This window comes from Aethalodelphis obliquidens, unplaced genomic scaffold (genome assembly GCF_003676395.1).
Source record: "Aethalodelphis obliquidens isolate GAN/ISIS:26980383/991018 unplaced genomic scaffold, ASM367639v1 scaffold89, whole genome shotgun sequence".
Lineage (NCBI taxonomy): Eukaryota > Metazoa > Chordata > Mammalia > Artiodactyla > Delphinidae > Aethalodelphis > Aethalodelphis obliquidens.
Genome location: NW_020838033.1, coordinates 5,569,522 through 5,592,767, shown reverse-complemented (window position 1 = coordinate 5,592,767; position 23,246 = coordinate 5,569,522). Strand labels below are relative to the sequence as shown.

Below are 23,246 nucleotides of genomic sequence, written 5' to 3'. Positions count from 1 at the left end.
GAGTTTAGAATCAGCTAAACCAACAGCCTCAGAAACAGAAGTTGTTGGGACTTCCCTGGCGGTCCAGTGGTTGGGACTTTGCCTTCCAGTTCCGGGGGTGCAGGTTCGATCCCTGGTCAGGGGAGCTGGGATCCCGCATGCCTCCCGGCCGAAAAACCAAAACAGAAGCAATATTGTAACAAGTTCAGTGAAGACTTTGAAAATAGTCCACATCAAAAAAAATCTTAAAAAAAAAAAAAACAAGAAGTTGTTTCATATAGCCAAAATAATCCTTTCGTTCTTTTAAACAACCAGTTTTTGCTGAGAGCCATCTGCGTGCCCAGTCCTGTACAGGGACGTAGAGGTACAAAAATGAACAAATGTGATCTTGACCTTCCAGGAACCAAGTACAGAGATACGTCGAGCATCCCTGCATTCACCATATTGTGTTACAAAGACTCATACACAGGGAATTATGGGAGAATAGAGGACAGGTACCAGCCCAGGTTCGGGGGGGGGGGGGGATTAGGGTGGCAGAGGGGATGCCTGAGCTGCTCTCCAGTTATGAATGGGAAATAGCCAGGGAAAGAGGAGGGATAGGGAGTTCCAGGCACAGGGGATGGAGGCAGGAGCAGAAATAACAGTAATGTGTGTGGGACATGGGAAGCCTTTGGAGCTGGCTGAGCAGACAGGAGTGGGAAGGCTCTGGAGGTGTCCAGAGGCTGGGGGGGGGGGGTCTCGCTGGCTCATGGTGAGGTATGTAGACTTAGGCAATGGACACCACCAGAGAGGCGGAAGCAGGGCAGTGACACAGTGGGATCTGTGTGTGGCCTTGCTCTCTGGCCGGTACGTGAGGTATGAATGTGGTGGAACAAAGGCAGAGGCGGAAGCCGCTGCGTAATCCAGGTGAGACGGTGCAGGCCAGGGTCTCAGCATGGCCTGTGGAGTCAGGGGGACTTGGGTTCTAATTCCACCTCAGCCACTTACTGCTTGGCAAACCTCGGGCAAGTCACTTAAAGCTCCCGAGCTTCAGTTTCCTCCTGTCCAAAGTGAGGATGATAGCATCCTCAGAGAGTACTTGCAAGAGTAATCTTGGTCTCCTGATGGGGTCACCCCAGTCCTTAGCACAGGGCCTGAGTCAGTTCGTGCTCGGTAAATGGTAGTTACCGCTGTTGTTATCAGTAACCATGGAGGGGAGGGGCAGGTGTGAGAGATAATGAGGAAGCAGAGGTGGCAGGTCTTGGCCATCAACTGGACTCCTCATCCTCGGCTCGCGCCTGGCGTGGTGGTGGAGGGAGGGAGGTAGAGGCAACCAGCTGGCTGCCTTTAGTCAGGAACCCAGCCCCCGCTTCTGGGCTACCCTTCCCAGAACCACACAGCTGGTGTGTGTGTGAGCGTGCCCACGCGCGTGTTTAGGGAAGGGAGCTCCAGAGGAAACAAATCCCATTCCTCAGTCCTGTGGCTCTGGGAGCTCAGCTTCGTGCTAACTTCCTTCTGTTGACACAAATGACTGTGGCCTGATGGTACCAGTTATCCTTTGGGCGAGGAGCCAGGATTCAGCCCCGAGTTATTCGTGAGCCCTGAGAACCAGCGCTGTCTCGGGATTATACAGTGTGTTTGCATTGATGGTGCTGGTCTTTCCAGCTCTGAGTTCTGACATGCTTCGGCAGTCAAAGCAATCGATGCCTTGTCCTGGATACAGGGAGACCCTTAGAGGGGGCTGCAGACCCCGTACCTCTACCCACTTTGGATAACGCTTTATGGCCCACTCCCAGTAGCCCTTCCCCATTGGGTCCAGTCCACCCCTCGCCCGGGGAGTCCTCTGTGGGCAGTGTGAACCCCCAGTGGACGCCTAACACCTCTCCCTTGTCTCTTTCACCTCCAGTCTCCCACCAGCGGAGTGGAAATAAACTTTCCGGGCTAAGTTAGATGGATGGTCCCCATTAGCCTGGCGGGCTGCCCCCCTCCTGCCTCCCCACCGACTCCCCTTGTCAAAGGAGGTGCTTCGGTGTGCGGGGCAGGCTGGGGGGACAAGAGCATCTGGGTGGGGGTTGGAGGCGCCCTGCCCCTCGAGCAGGAATGGTGCCCCCGGGGAAGAAACCAGCCGGAGAGGCTTCCAACTCCAATAAGAAGTGCAAGCGTTACTTCAACGAGCACTGGAAAGAGGAGTTCACCTGGCTGGACTTCGACTACGAGCGGAAGTTGATGTTTTGCCTAGAGTGCCGCCAGGCCCTGGTGCGGAACAAGCACGGCAAAGCGGAGAACGCCTTCACTGTGGGCACCGACAACTTCCAGCGCCATGCCCTGCTGCGCCACGTGACCTCGGGGGCCCACCGCCAGGCTCTGGCCGTCAACCGGGGCCGGCCCACTTTTGAGGGCCAGGCTGAGGGTGGAGGGACCTGTCCGGGCCTGGCGACCACCCCCAGCTTCAGGAGTGTCAAGGTGGAAGCGAACCCGGCCAAGGTGGCCGTGCTGACCACGGTGTACTGCATGGCCAAGGAGGACGTGCCTGACGACCGCTGCTCTGCCCTGCTCGAGCTACAGAGGTTCAACCTGTGCCAGGCGCTGCTGGGCATGGAGCACGGCGATTACTACAGTCCTAGGAGGGTGAGGGACATGCAGGTGGGTGGCAGCCAGGGCTGTGGGGGAGGGACTGAGGAGGGAGAACATCGAGCCATCTGGGCATGGTACCGGCACGCCAGGCCCCCGGGCAGCAGCCAAAGCACTTCATTCACACCTTCGCCCATCAGAGCCTTCACTGAGGGCGTACCAGGTGCCAGCTCCTGGGTGCCCAACAGTGAAGAGGCCGGACCAGGCCCTGTCCTCAAGGGCTCAGGTCCGCTCCCCTCACTACCTAGGTCAGAGGTTGCAAACTGGTGGCCTGGGAGCTCGATTGGCCCACAGATGTGTTTTGGTGGTTTTCACAGTTTTTAAGAAAACTTAAATTAGTCTCCAAGATAAACAAAAAACAACAACAAAAAAAACCAAGAGATTACATATAAAAATGTGGATTTGTGACTTCTACTAAAAAGCTAGGTCCTGTGCAGTCAGGGCATGAAGTTCTGGAGTTGGAGAGCAGGGCATGGGCTTCCCCATTCCCTTTGGTTTATCCCTGGCCCACTTCAAGGTCAGTATCACCCATGTGGCCCCTGGGGGCATGCATATTGCAGCTCTGACCTAGGCACTGGCTGTATGAGTCCTGGGGGCTGGTAAGGGGGTGGGGGAGTTGGATCTCATCGCCCAGAGAGATGACAAACAGCACACAGTTGGGGCCCTTTGTAACTAGTAGGGAGTCAACGTGTCTATCAGTTAATCCCTGAGCAGCAGAGCAGAGGGAGACCCCAGGAATAAGGCTGACAGGGGCAATGCTGTAGAAAAACACACACATACAAAACGCTGTAGAATCTTTATGGTTCCTAAAGCATTTTTACACGTACAACACAAAATTACATTGATGGGAATTCCCTGGCGGTCCAGTGGTTAGGACTCCATGCTTTCACTGATGAGGGCCCAGGTTCAGTCCCTGGTCAGGGCACTAAGATATGAGTCACAACAACCTTTTGAGGAGCTTGGGGGCAGGTATCAGCCTGGTTTTAAAGCTGAGGAAACAGAGATGAACAGCGAGGTGAAATGATTTGCCCAAGGTCACACAGTCAGTAAGTGGCAAAGCTAGGGTTAGTCTGACCCCAGGCCTGTGCTCTTTCTATCACCCCACCCTGCCTGCCTCCCCTTCCCAGGACAAGCCTAACTCTGTCCTCCCTCCCTTTCTTTCCCTGGCTGTCCCAGGTGGCCATTGCCAGTGTCTTGCACACAGAGGCCTGCCAACGCCTGAAGGCATCCCCGTATGTGGGCCTGGTGTTGGACGAGACCAGGGACTGGCCTGAGTCCCACAATCTGGCCTTGTTTGCCACTTCGGTGTCCCCCTGCGATGGCCAGCCTGCCACCACCTTCCTGGGCAGTGTGGAGCTACAGGAAGGCGAGGCCACTGCTGGCCAACTCCTGGACATTCTGCAGGCTTTCGGCGTGTCTGCATCCAAGCTGGCCTGGCTCAGCTCAAGCCTCCCCAGTGACCGCCTGGGGAGCGTGGGCCCGCAGCTCCAGGCTGCCTGCCCACTGCTCATGGAGCTGCACTGCCTCCCCGGCCGGACAGATCCCAAGCCCCCTGCCTACCTAGGTGAATATGAAAGTGTGCTGGATGCCCTATTCCGCCTCCATGGTGGCCCCAGTTCCCACGTGGTCCCTGAGCTCCGGGCAGCACTGGACCTTGCAGCTATTGACTTGGCAGGACCACGGCCAGTGCCCTGGGCCTCCCTGCTGCCTGTGGTGGAAGCAGTGGCTGAGGCTTGGCCTTGCCTGGTGCCCACGCTGGAGGCCTCTGCCCCAGCCTCACCTACAACCAGGGCACTGGCCCTCGCCTTGCGCCAGTTCACCTTTGTGGCCTTCACCCACCTCCTGCTGGATGCTCTGCCGTCCGTGCAGAAGCTCGCCCTTGTCCTGCAGCCAGAAGAGCCGGACTTGGCCTTGCTGCAACCGCTGGTGACGGCAGCTGCAGCCTCCCTCCAAGCGCAGCGCAGCTCTGGTGGGGCGCGTCTCCAGGGCTTCCTGCAGGAACTGGCAACCTCCAGCCCCGACTTGGGCCGCGGCCGCTGCACCTACCGCGGTGTGGAGCTGGTGGGCTACTCCGAGGCTGCGGTCCAGGGCTTGGAGCGGCTGCGGGGGGCTTTCCTGGACTCCATGCGGAGGGGGCTGCGGGACTCCTACCCCGGGCCCTCGCTGGACGCCGTGGCCGCCTTGGCGGCGATCTTCGACCCCCGCCGCTACCCGCAGGCACCCGAGGAGCTGGGCGCGCACGGCGAGGGGGCGCTGCGCGTCCTGTTGCGCGCCTTCGCCCCCGCCGTGGTGTGCCAGCGGGCGCTGGGCGACTTCGCGCTCTTCAAGCGCGTGGTGTGCAGCCTGGGGCGGCTGGGCCCGCGGGCCCTGTGCGCCAAGCTGGCGTGCGCGCGCTCTGAACTGCACGAGCTCTTCCCTGACTTCGCCGCCCTCGCCTCCCTGGCCTTGGCGCTGCCCGCGGGCGCCGGCCTCCTGGACAAGGTCGGCCGCAGCCGGGAGCTGCGGTGGTGGGGGCCGGGCGGGGCGGGGGAAGGCCGGGGCGGCCCCGCGGTGAAGATCGCGGTGGATGGGCCGCCGCTGCACGAGTTTGACTTTGCGCTGGCGGTGGAGTTCCTAGAGAGTGGGTGGGGCGAGGGGCTCCTGGGCTCGCAGCTCACGTGAGGGCGGCCTCCTCTCCTCTGTCCAGCCAACCCGGGGCCCTAGGCTCTCTAAGGGCCAAGCCGGACTTGACTGTGCTGCACCCAGCCTGACCTCCTAGCTGCGGCCTCCCACCCAACTTCCCCGTGCTTCCTCTGCTCCACGCTGAGTACTAACCCAGCCCCGTGGGCTGTGGAGGAGGGGCTGGATCGGGGGCGGGGCTCGGGCCAGTGGGCAGAGGTGCTGGGGTCTGGGGCACCCTAAATATCACTCCTGACCTTTCCAGAGTTTGGTGAGAGTAGCTCACCCCTTTCCCTCTGAACTCAGCCCAAGTTTTGGTCCTAGAAAAGTTGAGGGGCTATTGGTTGGAGGGAGGAAGACAGGGTCTGCGCAATTCAGGGGTTGAAGGAGAGGAGACTGGGTCCTTGACTGTTGGCCCCCACTTCTAGCGACATCTCTTCAGCTGTGACTGGAGAGCAGATGACCGCCCTTGTTTTTGACACACAGCACAGCACCCTCTCTGTTCACAAGCTAACAGTTCAAAGGAAGTGGTGGTGCCCTCCTCACCAGTAGGCTGCCTGAGGCTTTTCTCTCTATGGCTGTGTATATCGACATACACATCTATAAATGTAAAATAAATCTATCCTATCTTTCACAGTGTTAATACACAAAATCTAAAAGGACTTACTTTGGTTTTGCAATGACAGGGTCCAAAAAAGTCCCAGGTGGACTAAATTTATTTCTAATTTTTTTCCTCCTCAAAATCTGGTTGCTCTCTAAGTTCCTAGCCTTCCCCTGCCCTTGCCTCAGACTTTTTTTTTTTTTTTTTGCCACGCCAGGATTTTAGATTTTAGTTCCTCGACCAAAGATTGAACCTGGGCCCTCGGCGCAGAGTCCTAACCACCGGACTGCCAGGGAATTCCCAGCAGATTTTTTTTTTCTCGCCCACTGCTTGGCTTGTGGGATCTCAGTTGCCCGACCAGGGATCGAACCTGGGCCCCTGCCTCAGACCTTTAAGACCAAAGACTGTAAAGCCACAGTGCTGGACTGGCTGACTCCGAGATGCAGCCTCAGGCCCAGCACAGGGATGTCGGAGGGCTTTTTGCCTCCTGAAGGAAGCAGCTGGGGCCTCACCAGAGCTGGGGAACACATCCTTTCAGATTCCAGTGGGTTTCCCATCCCCTCTGTCAGCCCTTGCTGTGAACCATGTGGGGATCTGGACAGGGTAGGTAGTGAGAGGGGAGGGGGCTGGCCTCTCCCCAGGCCTCCTGGGTTTGGGTTTAATTTGCAATAAAGTGGAAACCCAGTGCATCGTGCAGTCTCCGTGGTGGTGTGTGTGTCAGGGGCCTGACTCCCTTGGCCTGACTCCCCTCTGGGCTTCATTTAGGTTGTTACGCTGCCCCTGTGGGTGGGGTGGTGGTCATCCTTCTGGGCTGGCAGCCTGGAACTGTGGACTCCCTGCTTCTGCTTCCCCAGTTGTGGAGAGGAGAGGCACAGAAACGTGCTGTCATCGCCCTGGACTCGGCCAGTGCTACTTTGTGGACAGGGAGACGGGCTTCTGCTCTCTCTCTACACCCAAGAAGCCCATCAGCCTCGTGTTCTGGCTGCGGAGGGAGGAGTGAGCCCCGTGGCTCCCCGTTTCAGACCCTGCCCTTCTTCCTCCTGCAGCAGGCCCGGCCTCCAGCACCCCCAGCCCCCTGCTGGCCTCCCTGCCCCTGCCCGCCAGGCCTCTGCAGCCCCCGCTGGACTTCAAGCACTTGCTCGCCTTCCACTTCAATGGTGCCACCCCGCTCAGTCTCTTCCCCAACTTCAGCACGGTACGGGCTGGGCTGGCGGGTGGGGGGCATGCAGCCAAGTGTGGGGGTGGAGGGGAAGGGGGGCTGCAAGGGCCCAGCTCTCAGAAGCTGGTCACCAGAGTGACCAAGTGCTCCTGAAATGGGGCCCAGCTCCCACTTAGGCCAGGGATCCAGGATGGTATCACCCCCTCCCCCCAGCAACTACTGCTGGGCCCTGGGGGGGGGCCTGTGAACTGCAGGTTTCACTTGAGTTTCTCTATGGGGATGTCTGTGTGCACTCGGGGTGTGCCTTTCTGTTTTAGTTTGTCTCTATAGGACTTTGTTGTTCGTGGGTGTGAGCTTGTGCATGTGTGTTTATAAACTCTGTGCCTGGGTAGTTGTCTGTAATTAGTGTATGTGCTTGTGTATCTGAGAGTTTTTTTGTGTCTTGGTGTCGACTGTGTATTTGTTTGGTGTGTGTCTGGCCTCTGAGTGAGTGTTTTTCGTGGTTTGGGTGACCGTAAGTGTGTGGATGTTGGTGTGTATGCCAGTGTGTATCTTCCTACTTGTCTCTGTAATTTGTAACTGCCTGTAAGCTTATGCGCTGTGTGTCTGTCTACTAGTCTGTATACACGGAAACATGTATTTCCATGTGTGTATGTGTGTAAATATGAAATTTACTTCACTACATGACCTATAAGGTACGTCCCCTTTTTTAAAAAATTTGGAAAATCAAATATAATCATTGATGAGCCCCACCCCATCCTGACAAGATGGTAGGAAATTCCGTCTCAGTCACCCTTGGGAGCTCCTTCCTTCCCACCCTCCGGGGTTGTGCAAACGTCCTATGGAGCCTGAGACATTTGGGGAGGGTCCTCTGGTCTTCGGTCCCCACTGTCACTTGCTGACATGCTCACTGTTCAGGCACATAATCCCTAAGAGGGGGTCAACCCGCTGTCGTCCTCCTACTGGGGGCCCTGCAGGCCACTCTCCTCTGAAGTCCTGTCCTCTGCACGCCCCCGCCCTGGGTGCTGTGGGAGTTAGAGCCTCTTTCTCTTGTCAGGGAAGTTTCTCTCAAAGTTTCTGTTCTCCTCTCTCAGGAAGGTTTGGAAAGTTCCTCTTCCAGACAGCTTCTGCTTTGGGCCCAACAACCTAGCCCCTGAGAAAAGGGAACATAAAAGCTTGGTTTGATAGAAGAAAAAAAATTTATTTAAAATAAGGAAAAGAAAAAAACACGCAAATTAATATGCCAGAGAAACGACCCTACTACTCGGGGAACCCCCCTCTGGCTTCCACTTGCTGCCCCTGCTGCGCCCGCCCAGCCCCCCACCGCCCCTGGGCCGTGGCTGTCCCTCTCCCTCTCAGACCCGGTGACAATGGCAGAGCTGATAAGATAAGCCTTATGTCCCCCAGCCCGCAGGTCCAGCGCAAGTCTGGGTTATGGGAGAGGAAATTCCAAATTCCTTTCTCTGCTTCTGCCTGCCCCCAACTCTCTGTCCCGATAGTTGTGACTCTTGCGAATGAGAAAAAAAAGAGACCAGAGGGGCGGCAAGAGATGCCAGTGTGATCGCCAGCGCATGGTTCTGTTCCGCAAGGTCATGGAGGTCATCCTGGCCATCCCCCTGCCTCTAAGCAGAAGCGTAGGCCTACAGAGAAGGTCAGCCAGGGAAGAGGCTGTTTCTTTTTCTCTAATATCCACAGACATGGGAAATTTCTTCCTCTGGGCTGGTCACTGCCCTCCTCCGTAGTCTTAGTTTTTGGCATTTTGCAGTGCCCGCCCCCCGCCCTTACTGAGCTGACCCCAAAGTTACTGTGCACTCCCACCCCCTTCACAGATGGACCCGGTCCAGAAGGCCGTCATCAGTCACACATTTGGGGTTCCCTCCCCTCTGAAGAAGAAGCTCTTCATTTCCTGTAACATCTGTCACCTGAGGTTCAACTCAGCGGTGAGAAGGAGTAGTGGAAACAGGCTGGGGAGGGGGCTGGAGACTGGGCTTCTGGGGTCTTTCCTGGAGGAATAGGGGTGGCAAAGGGACTGGGCTCCGTATTTTCTGTCCTTCGTTGCAGAAGAGCCCCTCCTGGTCCTTTATCCATCCCATCCTCTCCTCTCTCCAGATTCCTCTGCCCCATCCCATCCCATCCCCCTGGGATTTCATTTCCCTCCCCTGTGCCTCTCTCCTGTGTCCTGGACCCTTCTGCCAGAGAGAAGGCTGCCCTTCCCTACTCCGGGTCCCAGGGGTCACCATCGGCTCTCGGTCCAGAGCTGAGTTCTTAATGCACCTGAGAGTTTCCAGAATGTGTTCATGCCTATCCTCTTAATGAGTTCTCTTGATACATCTGTGAGATGGATAGAGGTGCTATCATCAGCCCCACTTTTCAGATGAGGAAACTCAGCCTCAGAGAGGTTAAGTGACTTGCATGGGGCCACACAGCTGGTAAGTAGAGCTGGGATTTGAACCCAGGCCTGGCTGACCCCATAGTCCGCATGTTTTCTACCATGGCCCGCCCCTAGAGAGCGGACCTTCCCTGCTCTGGTGAAAGTGCCCAGGGAGGGGTCACGGGGGCCTGTCTTTCCTACTTTTGGGAGCAACAAAAAGGGACCCCTAGTGGACAGGCCAGATCTGGAGGGTCCCTCCAGGCCTTCAGGTTATGTAAGTCATGCAAGTGATGAACAGAGAGACTTCACTCTGAGGGAGGAACCGTTATCTTCTTCATACCAGGCCCAGCACAGTGCCTGGCACATAGCAAATGTTCAATAACTATTTGTTGGGAAAATGTACAAAGGGTTGAATGATCTGAGGTGCACATTCCCGAAAGTGTGGGGACTGCTCTGTTTTTCCACTTGTGCATTTATAAACCTGTTGGTAACTAACATTCACTGAGCACCTACTGTTTGTACTAGGCCCTTATCATTCATGTTCTCATTTTAATTCTCACAACTCTGTGAAATCAGTATTATCATCACAGAGCTCACGAGCGAGGAAACTGAGGCTCAGAGAGGTGATGGGACCTGCCCAAAGATGCACAGTTAATAAGCTGCTGAGGCAGAATTTGAAGCCAGGGGCTGCTTGCCTGCGAGCTCGTGTATGAGAATGCATTCTGTAAACCTCAGGGCCACACACATGCTGTGATGATGACAAGCGTGCACCCCCTGTGTGGCCGGAGCCGTGCCTCCCTCTGACCTGCCCCCTGCCCAGTGCCAGCTCAGGGATGGGGCAGGTGGACTCAGCCAGTGAATGGTGACCCCACGCCCTCCCCTCCCCAGAACCAGGCCGAAGCACACTACAAAGGCCACAAACACGCCAGAAAACTCAAGGCTGTCGAGGCCACCAAGAGCAAGCAGAGGCCGCAAACCCTGGCCCAGGATGGGATGCTGGTGTCCCCATCCCCGACTCCAGCCAGTGGAGCCCCTGAAGAGCCACAGAGCAAAGGTCAGTCCTGAACTTTTCTCCCCCTATCCCACTCCAAATCTGGCTCTGACAAGGGGTTGAGCGATTTCTGCCTATTATTATTCCTGCTCGTGTGTATTCCATACATACAGGGAAAGGCACACATCACATGTGTAGAGCGCCACGGATTTTCCAGTCTGGATCTGCTGAGATGAAGAAATGTGTCACAAGCACCCCAGAAGCCCCTCCTTGGGTCCCCTCCCGGTCACTACCTTGTTGTTAGCTTCCTAGGGCTGTGATAACAAATGACCACAAACTGGGTGGCTGAAAATAACAGAGATGTGTTTTCTCACAGTTCTGGAGGTCAGCAGTTTGAAGCAAGGTGTCAGCAGGGTTGGTTCCTTCTGGGGGCACGGTTGGGTGGGGGGAATCTGTTTCATTCCGCTCTTCTAGCTTCTGGTCGTTGCCGGCAATCCTTGGCTTGTGGATGCCTCATTCCGGTCTCTGCCTCCGACTTCACATCACATTTTCCCCAGTGTCTCTGTGCTTTCACATGGTCTTCTTATAAGGACACCAGTCATTGGATTAGGGCCCACCCTAGTCCAGTATGATCTCGTCTTAACTAATTACATCAGCAAAGACCCTATTTCCAAATAAGATCACATTCTGAGGTTCCAGATGGACATGAGTTTGGAGGTGATGCTATCCAACCACCTACACCCCTCCCCCAGAGTAACTGTGAGCCTGACCTTTCTCACCAGAGATCAGTTTCACCTGGTTTTGGTTAATGATATACAGATGGTCCCTGACTTCATGGTGGTTTGGATTATGATTTTTTTTTTTTTCGGTACACGGGCCTCTGACAGCTGTGGCCTCCCCCGCCGTGGAGCACAGGCCCCGGACGCGCAGGCTCAGCGGCCATGGCCCACGGCCCAGCCACTCCGTGGCATGTGGGATCCTCCTGGACCGGGGCACAAACCCGCGTCCCCTGCATCGGCAGGCGGACTCCCAACCACTGCGCCACCAGGGAAGCCCTGGATTATGATTTTTTGACTTCACAACAGTGTGAAAGCCATATGCATTCGGTAGACACTGGACTTCCAATTTTGAATTTTGATCTTTTCTGGGCTAGCAACATACGGCAGTGGTCCCCAACCTTTTTGGCACCAGGGACCAGTTTCACGGAAGACAATTTTCCCATGGACCGGGGAGGGAGGGTTGGTTTCAGGATGATTCAAGCACATTACATTTATTGTGCACTTTATTTCCATTATTATTACATTGTAATATATAATTAAATAATTATACAGCTCACCATAATGCAGAATCAGTGAGAGCCCTGAGCTTGTTTTCCTGCAACTAGTTGGTCCCATCTGGGGATGATGGGAGACAGTGACACCCGAAGTGTGTTGCTTATGTCCAGTCTACTCCATAAGATGCAGCTTAATTGTCACTTGCCACTCACTGATAGGACTTTTTTTTTTTAAAGAAATTTATATATTTATTTATTTTTGGCTGCATTGGATCTTCGTTGCTACGCATGGGCTTTCTCTAGTTGCGGCTAGTGGGGGCTACTCTTTGTTGTGGTGCACAGGCTTCTCATTGCGGTGGCTTCTCTTGTTGCAGAGCATGGGCTCTAGGGCACTTGGGCTTCAGTAGTTGTGGCGCATGGGCTTAGTTGCTCCGTGGCATGTGGGATCTTCCTGGACCAGGGCTTGAACCCGTGTCTCCTGCATTGGCAGGTGGATTCTCAACCACTGCGCCACCAGGGAAGCCCACTGATAGGTTTTTTCTTTTAATTAATTAATTAATTTGTTTTTATTTTTGGCTGTGTTGGGTCTTCGTTGCTGTGCATGGGCTTTCTCTAGTTGCGGCGAGCAGGGGCTACTCTTCGTTACGGTGCGCTGGCTTCTCATCGCAGTGGCTTCTCTTGTTGCAGAGTATGGGTTCTAGGGCACTTGGGCTTCAGTAGTTGTGGCGCATGGGCTTAGTTGCTCTGTGGCATGTGGGATCTTGCTGGGCCAGGGATCGAACCTGTGTCCGCTGCATTGGCAGGCAGATTCTCAACCGCTGCGCCACCAGGGAAGCCCACGGATAGGGTTTTGATATGAGTCTGCAGGCAGTTGATTTATTGTGGTCTCTGTGCAGTCAGACCTCTCTGCTAATGATGATCTGTATTTGCAGCCGCTCCCCAGCGCTAGCATCACCGCCTCAGCTCCCCCCCCAGATCATCAGGCATTAGATTCTCATAAGGAGCCCACAGCCTAGATCCCTCGCGCGCACTTCACAGTAGGCTTCGTGCTCCTATGAGAATCTAATGCGCTGCCGCTGATCTGACAGGAGGCGGAGCTCAGGTGGTAATGCGAGCGATGGGGAGTGGCTGTAAATACAGATGAAACGTCACTCGCTCACCCACCTTTCACCTCCTGCTGTGCAGCCCGGTTCCTAACAGGCCACAGACTGGTACCGATCCGATCCGTGGCCTGGGGGCTGGGGACCCCGATATACGGTAGGTGCATACTCCTTTGTGATGCTGGTCAGCAACAGCCGCGTGCCCAGGAGGGTAAACAACTGACACACAACCCATTCTGTGCCCATGCAAGCAATCTGTTTTTCACTTCCAGCACAGTATTCAATAAATGACATGAGATATTGAACACTTTATTATAAAACAGGCTTTGTGTTAGATGACATTGCTCAACTGTAGGCTAATGTAGGTGTTCTGAGCACATTTAAGGTAGGCTGGGTCAAGCTATGATGTTCCGTAGGTTAGGTGTATTAAATGCATTTTTTTAAAAAAATTTCCTTCCTTTTTATTGATTGATTGATTTTGGCTGTGTTGTGTCTTAGTTGCGGCACACGGGATCTTTCGTTGCGGTGGGAGGGCTCTTTGTTGCAAGGCGCAGGCTTCTCTCTAGCTGTGGCACGTGGGCTCAGTTGCCCTGCAGCATGTGGGATCTTAGTTTACTGACCAGGGATCAAACCCATGTCCCCTGCATTGGAAGGCAGATTCTTAACCACTGGACCACCAGGGAAGTACCTGCATTTTCAACTTATGACATTTTCAACTTACGGTATTTTCAACTTACGATGGGTTTATCAGGATATAACCCCATCAGAAGTTGCTGCGTGTAGCTGTATTTTGTCCTTTTTCATTGCCATGTAATATTCCATTGCGTGACCCATCAACTCTTTTCGCTATTCTCCTGCTGACAAATATTTGGATAGTTTCCAGTTCTCTGCTGCTATGAATAGTGCTCCATGAATATTCTGGCACATCTTTTGGGTGACTTCCACATAGTTAACAGCTCCCTAATGACTGTAGATCATCAGGGCTGGGTGGGCCCTCTGAGACCACTGGATCCAACTTTATCATATCAGGTGGGAAAGCTGAGGCCCAAGGAGGCCCAAGTCTGCCCAGTGATTTGGTGGGGAGTCTGGAATTCAGTGCTGGTCATATCTACACCAGGGACCCTTCCAATCTGCCATGCCACCCCCAGAATATCTGTGCTTAAAATCGTGGTCTCGAGAATCATCTTGGGCCTCACACTCTTACCCCACGCCTTCCATCTCCCCAGCAGTTCCTGCAGCCCCTCCTCCTGGTCCCAAAGTCCAGCCACCCCTGAGTCCGGAACCCACGGCCAGGGAGCCGGCCCACTCAGACGTCTTGGATGCTGCCTCCTCTTCCTCCTCTTCCTCTTGCCCACCCTGCTCCCCAGAGCCTGGGAGAGAGGCTCCAGGGCCTGAACCGGTGGCGGCTGCTGTGGAAAGTGGTGTGAGTGGGGAAGGCAGGAGCGAGAAGGGGCGCCTCTACTGCCCCACGTGTAAGGTGACCGTGAACTCCGCCTCCCAGCTTCAGGCTCACAACACAGGTCAGTGCGCCCCTCACCAGCTCGAGTCCCGGGGAGGAGATGGCCCTCAGCAGGTGTGGGCAGGCTAGAGCTTCTGGGCACTTTGCTGCAGGGCTAGGTGACAGAGGCGCTGTGCTCAGCTGTGGCTGGGTGGGCATTTCAGGTCCTCCCGGTAGTGCCTGAGGAGGGAGAGTCGGGGAGAGAAGTCAGGCAGCAAGAACTGGAGGGTCATCACTGAAGACAGGAGACACCCCCCCATCTCTCCTTGCATCAGACCCGAGGGAATTGGGTTGGAATGAGAGCCAAAGGGAAGCCGACCTGTTACTCAGCAACAAGGCCTTCCTTGGGGGATGCTGGCATGAAATGAGAACAGCCGGGAGGACCTTTGGGAGGGAAAGAGAAATCTCACATGGCTGGAGGGGCTGGCGGTGCTGAGCAGCCTGGAGGCTTCAGGGGCAGCCAAACTGACCTGGTTTGGAGGGGGTCTCCGTGGCCCCTGAAGCCCCTCTTTGGTGCTAGCAAGCTGTCTTCTTTCCTTCCTCCAGGAGCCAAGCACCGGTGGATGGTGGAAGGTCAGCGGGGCGCTCCCCGCAGGGGCAGGGGCCACGCAGTGCCCCGGGGAGGAGCTGGACACAAGGCCAAGAGAGTGACGGGGGTCCGCGGGGGCCGGCAGGGGCCCAGGCCCCCTTTCCACTGTGCTCTCTGTCAGCTCCAGGTCAATTCGGAGACCCAACTCAAGCAGGTGGGGCAAGTGCGGCTGGGATTGGGGGTGGAGCAGGGGTGAGGGGGGTGGGCCCAGTGCCAGGCCAGGAGGAGGGAGCCTGCGGGGAGGAGGTGGGTAGAGCAGAGCAGGGAGCAGTGGAGGAAGAGGTGCGAGGCTCCTGGAAGGCGAAGGCCAATTCTTAACCTCCCCTTCCCAGGGCCACTCCAGGGCCATGTGCATTAGGTGTGTGAATTGTGGGTAGAGGAAGGGTGAGCTAGCCGTAGTTTGGGGGTCCTTGGGTTCCTCATCTTGTTCCCAGTCTGTCTGTCTGTCCATTAGCACCTGAGCAGCAGGAGGCACAAAGACCGCCTGGCCGGGAAGCCCCCCAAGCCCTCCAGCCAGCACAGCAGGCTGCAGAAGCACGCAGCGCTGGCTGTGAGTATCCTCAAGGTATCTGTCTCCGGGCGACAGAGCTGGGACCCGGGTCCAGAGGGGAGAGGGTAAGGGGAGAGGGTAGGCCGGAAGGGAGGGCCAGCTGGGCGGCTGGGAGGAGGGGCAGGAAGGAAGCCACCCCCGTTGGAGGCTGCCTGGGGATCTGCTCAGAAACATTTCCGGGGGGAAGGTGGGCCCAGGTAGTAACCTCAGGGGCAACAGCGAGGCGTGGGCGTGCATCTCCCGGAGACCATCTCCACCCCCGCTCCCCATAGCCTCCTCCCTCGGCCCATCCTAAGATTCTCCTCCCTCCAGGCAGGAAGGCAGGTGGTGGAGAAAGCCCTTTGGAATGAATGTTTGGGGGTGGGAAGGGAGGAGGATTTGGGTTTGGAATCCTGACAGTCACGTTTCCCCCCCACTCCACAGCAAAAAGCCCAAGGAGGGGGCCCAGGGAGGGGACGGGATTTTCCTGGGGTCAGAGACTTGAGTCCTTTCCTCTCTTCTCTGCAGTCTAAACTGGCCTTGCAGAAGCAACTCACCAAGACGCTGGCAGCCCGCTTCCTGCCCAGCCCGATCCCCACCGCGGCGGCAACCATCTGTGCCCTCCCAGGGCCCCTGGCCCTCCGGCCTGCGCCTACGGCAGCCACCACCCTCTTCCCGCCTCCGATCCTGGGCCCAGCTCTGTTTCGCACCCCAGCAGGAGCCGTTCGCCCTGCCACGGGACCCATCGTCTTTGCCCCCTATTAGCCCTCCTGGGGAGCCCGGGGCTGATTTCCCAGCAGTTGCCCTCCCCCTCCTCCTCTCCCCAAGATGCCTCGGTTCCCTGCATCCCACAGGAGACTGCCTTTTACAGCCTAGGGGTTCCTGCCCAATCTAGGAAGAGCTGGGCTAATGCTAAGAGCCCTTCACTGAATCTGCACTGGGGATTCAACTAATGCCCCCCAGCCCGAGAACCATCCCTCTGCACCCTCCCTTCCCCAGGCCTCTAGGGCTAGCCCTGGGCTCCCCTCCATTTCCCATCCTGATTTATGGGGAACAAACTGGAAAATCCAAAGATCTATGCAGAATCCTAGCCCCAGCCCTGTGGTGCTCTCATTCTCCCACTCAAGACCTATACCCATGTGGCCGAGGTCCGAGGAATCTTACCTTTTCCTAGCCCGACCTCTATTCCCATGCCCTAGGGGCAGGGAGGGGAGGCCCTCCCCATTCACTGGATTCTCTAGAGAATCACTGGTGTTGAGGGGGCCGTCTCAAGGGAGAAGCTAAGGGGACAGTCACAGCCACCCCAACCACAGGGTCTCAAGATGGAGTGGGTTCAAGGTTACCTGGACGAGCTGACCATTGGGGATGTGGTGGAAGACTGTGGAGGAAGGGAGCAGTGCTAAGTGGGGCAAAGCCAAGGGGTGGCTGGAACTGCAAGCCTCCGGGGCTTTCCATCCGCTCTGACAGGAATGGGCTACGACGGGGAGGCCAGGGTAATGTGCTGGCCGGGCCCAGTTTTTAACAGAGGAAGTGCTCAGTCCCACACACGTTCTACTCTCTTAGCCTTTCATTGATTCCTCCTGAATCCCAGCTCTCGGGGCGGGGTGGGGGGAAGGGGGGGTGACACTGGGTCTCCCTCAGACTATGGGTCCAGCTAACACCGAATACCCCCAGGGCTCCCAAAGAGCTTTCCCTTCCAGCTCTCACCCCAAACTGGCCCCTAGCGCTCAATTCAGCTTTCCCTTCCCCCACGAGCACCCCAAGGCCCCCTCACTGTGACTCACCTGAGTATTGGGATCCGCTTGGAGCCACTCTCAAGACCCGTTTTCATGCTGTCAAAATTAATGTCATAACCTCCATCCCACCCGAGCAGCACTGCCACCCTCACCCCACAATATGGGACTTTGCCAGTATCCACCTGTATCTTTTTTAAAGCTGTTTCCAATGGGAGAACAAGAAAAAGGGGGGAGGGTGGGAAACTTTTTGATAACAGTTGTGGTTTTATTGTGTCCAACGCATCAATAAATCAATTTAAGCCCAAGCCTGTACACGCCCTAACTCGCCCAGCCTGGGCCACCTGACCCTGCTCACCTCTCCCATCTTGGGGAGAAGGGGCGTGTACTGAAGGTCACCTGGCTGTAGTGTCTTCACCTATGCTAGGTGTGTACATCAGAAGCACGAAGTGGGCACGGGAAGTTGTGGGTCACCAGCTCACTTTACAGCGTGTTGGAAGCGTAACCACCCTTCTGAGCCCCCAGAGATCTGGCAGCTCCTGAGAAGCTGCTGTTGGCCGGCTTTACTCTGTTCAGGCATCTGAGGTAAGAGGGGAGGGCTAGACGAGCACCTTGCCCAGCCTCCACCATGGCGGCAGGCATATAAACACAGGTAATCTATAAATAGAAGTCCAGCTATCAGCTGAAAACAACCACAGGAAAGGGTGACGACCAGTCCCCAGGGCTGTGAGGTCCGCGGATCGGGCACTGGGCAGCCACTCTGGCAACTAGAGTGGGTAGTGCACTCCTGCCCCCTGGTGGTTGGGGGGTGGGGAGCAGTGTCCCAGCCTCCAGGGCCACAGGCATAGCACCTTGAAACGGGAGAAGCTAAGGGAACAGTGCAGCCAGCCCAACCATGGGCAGTATACCCACAGGGCTGGAGAGGATCTAGATCATCTAAGCAACTGCCGTCACCTTACAGCTGAGAAAACTGAAGCCCCTAGAGGCGAAAGGCCTCGCAGGGCCACAAAGCCAGCTGGTGACTCCCAGCCCAGTCGGCATTCCATTCCACCTCAACCAAGAAAATGCTCCCTGAGCAGGAAGGGGAAGCAGGCAGCTGGGGGAAGAGTTGAAACAGAAGATTATGCTCCCAGCAGGCTAGCTTCTCTCAGCCCAGGAGAAGACAGGAGAGAGGTCAGGGTGTTGGATGAGGAGGCGCCCCGAACACCAGCACACACACGTGTGCACATCTACACACACACACACACAAACAAGACACCTGGATGCCCTTTCTCTAGAATCCAGGCTGGTGCCGTAAGCGTGTGAGTGTGTGTGTGTGAGATTGGCAGGAAACCCAGAGGTGTAAGACCCCTGCGATAGGAATCAGACCCTAGACTGGGCACTTCCACACACAGCTCTGCTTCCTGTCCAGGGCCGGCAGAAGGGACAGTGATCCAAAACCACTCTAGACCTGCTTAAAAGCAAAAACTGATCATGTCACTTCACTGGCATAAATCCTATCAATGGCTTTCCATTGCTGTTAGGATACAGCAGGATGGGGGCTGGGGGGCTTGGGGACCGCTAACCTAGACTATTTGCATTTCCCAGAGTTGGGAGGGAGCAAAAGTGACCTGAGCCTGGGACAGCCCAGCTGCCTGGCCTAGTGGGGAGCTCCCCCCTTGACTGGGAAGGACAGCTTGCCTAAAACCCCCCCTCCCTTTCCCCTCAACCCATCTTCCAGAGCTGGCAAGGCAGCTCTTCAGCCATCCAAGGAGCCGCTGCCCTTGTTCTTGCGGCTGAGGGGGAAGGCAGACTTGCTCTGGGGCTGGGTCATCCTGCTGGCCAGGTAGACGAAGGGCTCCAGCAGTGAACGGCGGTCAGCCACCGACACCTCCCAAAGCTTCACCTTCTCTGACTTGGCCCAGTGCTGAGCCACATCCGGGTCTACACGCCGCTGCTCCTGCAGGTCACACTTGTTGCCGAGGACCACGATGGTGACCTGGGGAAGAGGGACAGAGTAGAGGCCTGTGGCTGTAGCATGGACCTCAGGAATGGTCGTGAGGGCCAGTGACCACCTTGGGCTTGTAATGGAACGCCTGGAGGGGGTGCCAGATGGAGGCCAGAATTTGAACAGAGGGAGGAGAGGAAAAAGCAACCATTTCCACCTCGGAGTCCTAGGAGAGGGAAAGTCTCAACGGCTGATGTCTCATCTCTTCCTGTATTAGAAACTGTGGACGGGGGCCTCCATCTGGAGGAGTTCCATTACAAGCCCTGTGTCACCAATGCCTGATCATTACTGGCAGTCAGTTAGTTGTTGGCAAAGTAACCGGTGAGGAAGCGCTCCCAGAATGCCTGCAGCTTAAAGCGGGATCTGAGAACAAAAGGGCCTTCACAGGGGAGACCACAGAACCATTATAAAGAAAGACTAGTGGGGACGTCTTAAACTGGAGAAGCCTCTTTGGTAGAGCTGCCTCAACATACGGCCACCTCTAGGAGTGAAGACACCCTCCAGTGGCCTCCATCTCCGCCCTCCAGCTCTAAACCCACGTCCTGGCAAATCAGTGAAAAACAGAGCCTTTCCAGGCCTCCCAAAGCCAGCCCAGGGCCCACTCTCTCTCATCACCAGGGTTCCCACACACACCTCCTTCTTGTCTTTGGATTTGTCAATCTCCTTCTTGAGCAGCTCCACGCGCTGAAAGGACTCTCGGCTGTCCGTGCTGTAGACTAGGACGTAGCCGTCAGTGCAGGAGAAGCAGTGCCGGGGCAACTCAGCCCCATCTCGGAGCCCCCGGGTGTCGTAGAAACGCACCTGCTCCCGCACCCCCCGGTCAGTCTCAATGGAGCCCACGTAGATGTCCTCCTGCGTCTCAATCATCTCAGAACCTGGGACAAAATGAGGAGAAAACTTGTTTCTAGGGAGAAAAGAGATTGGGAACATGAGTGACTGAATATATCCTAACAGGCCAACCAGACAGGGAGAGAAAGGTACATGGGGGCTGAGGAGAGAGGGCCAAAGACTGCGAGTCTGGCCAGACTGGAATAACTTGGGGGGACAGCTCTAATCTCACGGTGATACCTTGCTAAACACAGTGTGACGCGGAAGTTTTTCCTTCCTATCTCGGACATTGGGTTTTCTCTTTCCAGATGTCCTCAGTGTTGTAGAGTTGGGATCTTTCGGTGTAATGACCAGCAGCAGCGACCTTTAGCCTTTTCGTGTTGTGATCAAATCCTCTCCTCATTCTTCCACTTCCTCCACCATGCCTCACGCCCAGCAACACTCACCCACTACGTGGTTTCCGTACAGAAGCTGCTCCAGAATTGAAGTTTTGCCCACAGAAGCCTGGCCACACACGACCACCTTGCAGCTCTTCCCCATGCTTAGCTTTCAACCTTGAAGAACGGAAGCACACTGGGTGAGGCAGGATCAAAACCAAGGGCAAACTTCCCTTGACTGAGGACGCAAGTTCTGAAGTGGATGCATGGCCTCAGGGGTTCGGCCCTGTCTGCTACCCTAGGCAGGGTGTACTAAAGTGATGTGTCTATATCCACTACTGGACAGTTAGCTGTATATTATTCATCTTATTCCCAGTACGAGGCCAGTAACTGGCGCAGAGCAGGTGCTCGGTAAGCATTGCCATAAAGGGGGAAAAGAGTCGCTGGTTTAAAGGAACCACTAGCCAGGTTCCTTTCTGTGCACAGGATGTGGAGGACCAGTTGCTGAAGGGAGCTCTGGCTCAGCTCCCTCTCTTTAACCATGACCCCATGGAGAAATAGGCAGGACTATTATTTTGTGTGCATCTGTCTTATACCACTCTTCCTGGGGAGAATGGACAATTAGGAAGAACATTTTGCTTTCCCGTATGGCTTATCCAGACAATTAGTTCCCTCGAATTCCCAGTCAAGGCCATGGCTCAGATGAAAAAGACAGAAACAAAAGAGTGAAGGAATCTAAGGAAAAAAACGCTTCAGAAAAAAGAATAATTTTGTTTCTCTTGAACTGACAAACCCAGATAAGGCCTAGACACAGAAATCCCTTCTCTGTTTGGAGGTCCCAAACAGATATCTCCTCGAAGGCATCCCAAACACAGGCTTCCCAGAAGGAGCCCCAGACGAGGATTCCGCCCCCGCCAGAGGAGAGATACAGAGATCACTCCCCAAAGGGATCTTAAACAGAAACCTCTCCAAAGTAAACTCTTAGTACAGATCCCCCTCCCCGCGAGGGGCCTCATATAGTGAGCCCCGAAATTAAGGGATACCCCGACTGCTAGGCGGGCCTCCGGAACAGAATTCCCCACGAGAGGGCTCCCAGAGGGAATCGGAATCCTGCCACCTAAAGGGTCCAGAAGCAGTGGTCGATCCCGGCCTCCCAGCTCCGTACCTCCTGGGGCCCTAGCAGCAGCCCGGCCGGGCCCCTCTACGCGCGCCGGGACCAGGGGTGGGGCAGCACGGCCGCAAACACTCGGATCTTCCTCCGGGTCCTTCCGGGCTCCGTCTGGCCCCGCCCCGTAGCTTCCATCCTGCAAGACCTATTTTGGCGGAGGAGAGCCGGCGCCAGCCGAACAGCGCCTCCAGAGGCCGGCGGGGAAATGACGGCCGGGACCTGGGCTGAATGGTCTCCAGAGCACAGGGTTCTAGGCTCCCTAGACCGGCCGGCTGTTTTGGTGCCTCAGATGCCCATATGTTCTTTCTCTAAAGGCTACTACAGTAACACTTTGTTTACTCAGTCATTTATTCATCCAATGTCTTCTGAGCTCCTACTCTGTGCCAGGTACAGGACCACGTGCTGAGAAAAAGCGGAGGAATTAGACACCGTTGCCGCCCATTAGAACGTCACCATCTAGAGGAGCTAGACATCTAAACCAATAATTACAGTACAGCATGGTAAGAACTATTACAGAGGTGCTATGGGAGCACAACTAAGGGCATTTAACTTGGGGGCAGTGGGCATCACATTCTCCGAGGAACCTTCCTAGAGGAGGTCAGGTCTGTGTTGAAGTTTGAAGGGTGTGGGAGGAAAGGGTGGAGGAAATACGGCAAGAGTCATGGCATTTACTGGAACTACAAGTATTTGGGTTCATTACTGATGGTAGAAAGGAGCCAAATAATCAAAGGCCTGTGTGCTGGCCAAAGAGTTCAAACTGTATCCTAACAGCAGTGGAAAGCCATTGATACGACTTATGCCAGCGAAGTGACATGATCAGTTTTTGCTTTTAAGTGGATCACTCTGGTAGAAGAGTGAAGGTTGGAGAGAGGTGAGACTTGGGGTTAGTTAGACTATGGTAGTATTCCAAGTTTTCCAAAAAATGATGAGAATCTGAATTGGGATGGAAAGGAGATAGATTTGGGAGACATTTGGTAAGAGAATCAACAACACTTGGTGATAACTTGGGAGTTTTAGATGCCGAGAACACAAAGGAGGAAGATGGTTAAAGACAGATGGGCCTCCTGTATTAGACTGTAGACCGTGAGCCATTGGCAAGCAGGTTAGATGGTCTGAGTCTGCGCTTTCCCAACCCAGCACAAAGTAGGTACTTTGGAGAGGGCTGTTGAATGACTGGCTGGCTGAATGACTTCTCTCTTCCAAACCCCTGAGCCTCTCCCATCTTCCACTCCCCAGTGTTAGGTGTGATCTCAGCTCCCTCAGCACTGTGATAGGAAGAACCATGCAAGCGTCCTATGGACAATGGCACAGACTGTTTTACTGCAGAAGCAAGCAAGGGCGTCAGGGGTCTGGGGGGCGGGGTAAATCCTTTTAAAATTCTCTTGACCCATTCTTATTTTAGTACCCTTTAACTTTAAAAATTTAACCTCAAACTCCCCCAGTTTAACCTCAGGAAACCCCTATTTAACTCAAGTCCACAAAAATTACTGGTTTGGGTGAAAGGAAATACTACGAAGGGCTGTGTCCTTGCCCTCTCTGAGTTCCCAATCCAGACTGCAATCGGCAAGACAAGCGTGCTGAGCACAGAGTTTATATGAGGGTTGGGAGCACTGAGGACCCTGTACAGCAGGGACCTCACCCCGCGAGCTACCTTATAAACTCCAGGGCAGGGTCTGGGGCCCTGTGCCACCCTCCCTAGGCTTAATGCTGAGGTGGCATTCCCAGGCGGCTGACATGAAAGCAGCCTCATAAAAAAGTCAGCGTCATTAGGGTGATGAACGAGTTGGTGCTTGGA

General features: G+C 55.3%; 3 protein-coding genes across 5 annotated transcripts; 2 read left to right on the top strand and 1 right to left on the bottom strand.

The window, feature by feature from the left end:
- Positions 1 to 537: 537 nt before the first annotated feature.
- Positions 538 to 6,547, top strand: CUNH17orf113 (chromosome unknown C17orf113 homolog). The gene is made up of 2 exons (XM_027094424.1): positions 538 to 2,601; positions 3,766 to 6,547. Exons 1-2 carry the CDS (start codon positions 2,059 to 2,061, stop codon positions 5,248 to 5,250), a joined length of 2,028 nt encoding a protein of 675 aa, XP_026950225.1. The 5' UTR covers positions 538 to 2,058; the 3' UTR covers positions 5,251 to 6,547.
- ZNF385C (zinc finger protein 385C) lies at positions 6,433 to 16,193 on the top strand. The gene is made up of 8 exons (XM_027094449.1): positions 6,433 to 6,451; positions 6,871 to 7,043; positions 8,837 to 8,947; positions 10,267 to 10,432; positions 13,972 to 14,262; positions 14,787 to 14,983; positions 15,284 to 15,394; positions 15,887 to 16,193. The coding sequence occupies exons 1-8, from the start codon at positions 6,433 to 6,435 to the stop codon at positions 16,121 to 16,123; spliced, it is 1,305 nt and encodes a 434-aa protein (XP_026950250.1). The 3' UTR covers positions 16,124 to 16,193.
- Positions 16,194 to 17,338: 1,145 nt separating this feature from the next.
- On the bottom strand, positions 17,339 to 22,174 carry NKIRAS2 (NFKB inhibitor interacting Ras like 2). 3 transcript variants are annotated; one of them, XM_027094431.1, is made up of 4 exons: positions 21,449 to 22,174; positions 20,353 to 20,460; positions 19,712 to 19,953; positions 17,339 to 19,069 (listed from the first exon to the last, which is right to left on the bottom strand). In XM_027094431.1, the coding sequence occupies exons 2-4, from the start codon at positions 20,444 to 20,446 to the stop codon at positions 18,830 to 18,832; spliced, it is 576 nt and encodes a 191-aa protein (XP_026950232.1). In that variant the 5' UTR covers positions 20,447 to 20,460; positions 21,449 to 22,174; the 3' UTR covers positions 17,339 to 18,829. The 3 variants fall into 3 exon arrangements, with proteins under 3 accessions (XP_026950232.1, XP_026950233.1, XP_026950234.1); XM_027094432.1 differs by lacking the exons at positions 20,353 to 20,460; positions 21,449 to 22,174 and adding an exon at positions 20,147 to 20,346 and having other exon boundaries at positions 19,712 to 19,982; XM_027094433.1 differs by lacking the exons at positions 20,353 to 20,460; positions 21,449 to 22,174 and adding an exon at positions 20,147 to 20,346.
- Positions 22,175 to 23,246: the final 1,072 nt, after the last annotated feature.

Coding starts and splice junctions, on each gene's coding strand:
- CUNH17orf113 (XM_027094424.1), top strand. CDS start 2,059: ATGGTGCCCCCGGGGAAGAAACCAGCCGGAGAGGCTTCCAACTCCAAT. Junction 2,602..3,765: donor GGAGGGTGAGGGACATGCAG/GTGGGTGGCAGC, acceptor TGGCTGTCCCAG/GTGGCCATTGCCAGTGTCTT.
- ZNF385C (XM_027094449.1), top strand. Junction 14,263..14,786: donor GCTTCAGGCTCACAACACAG/GTCAGTGCGCCC, acceptor TCCTTCCTCCAG/GAGCCAAGCACCGGTGGATG. Junction 14,984..15,283: donor CGGAGACCCAACTCAAGCAG/GTGGGGCAAGTG, acceptor TCTGTCCATTAG/CACCTGAGCAGCAGGAGGCA.
- NKIRAS2 (XM_027094431.1), bottom strand. CDS start 20,446: ATGGGGAAGAGCTGCAAGGTGGTCGTGTGTGGCCAGGCTTCTGTGGGC. Junction 19,954..20,352: donor GTACGGAAACCACGTAGTGG/GTGAGTGTTGCT, acceptor ATTTTGTCCCAG/GTTCTGAGATGATTGAGACG. Junction 19,070..19,711: donor AATCCAAAGACAAGAAGGAG/GTGTGTGTGGGA, acceptor CCTCTTCCCCAG/GTCACCATCGTGGTCCTCGG.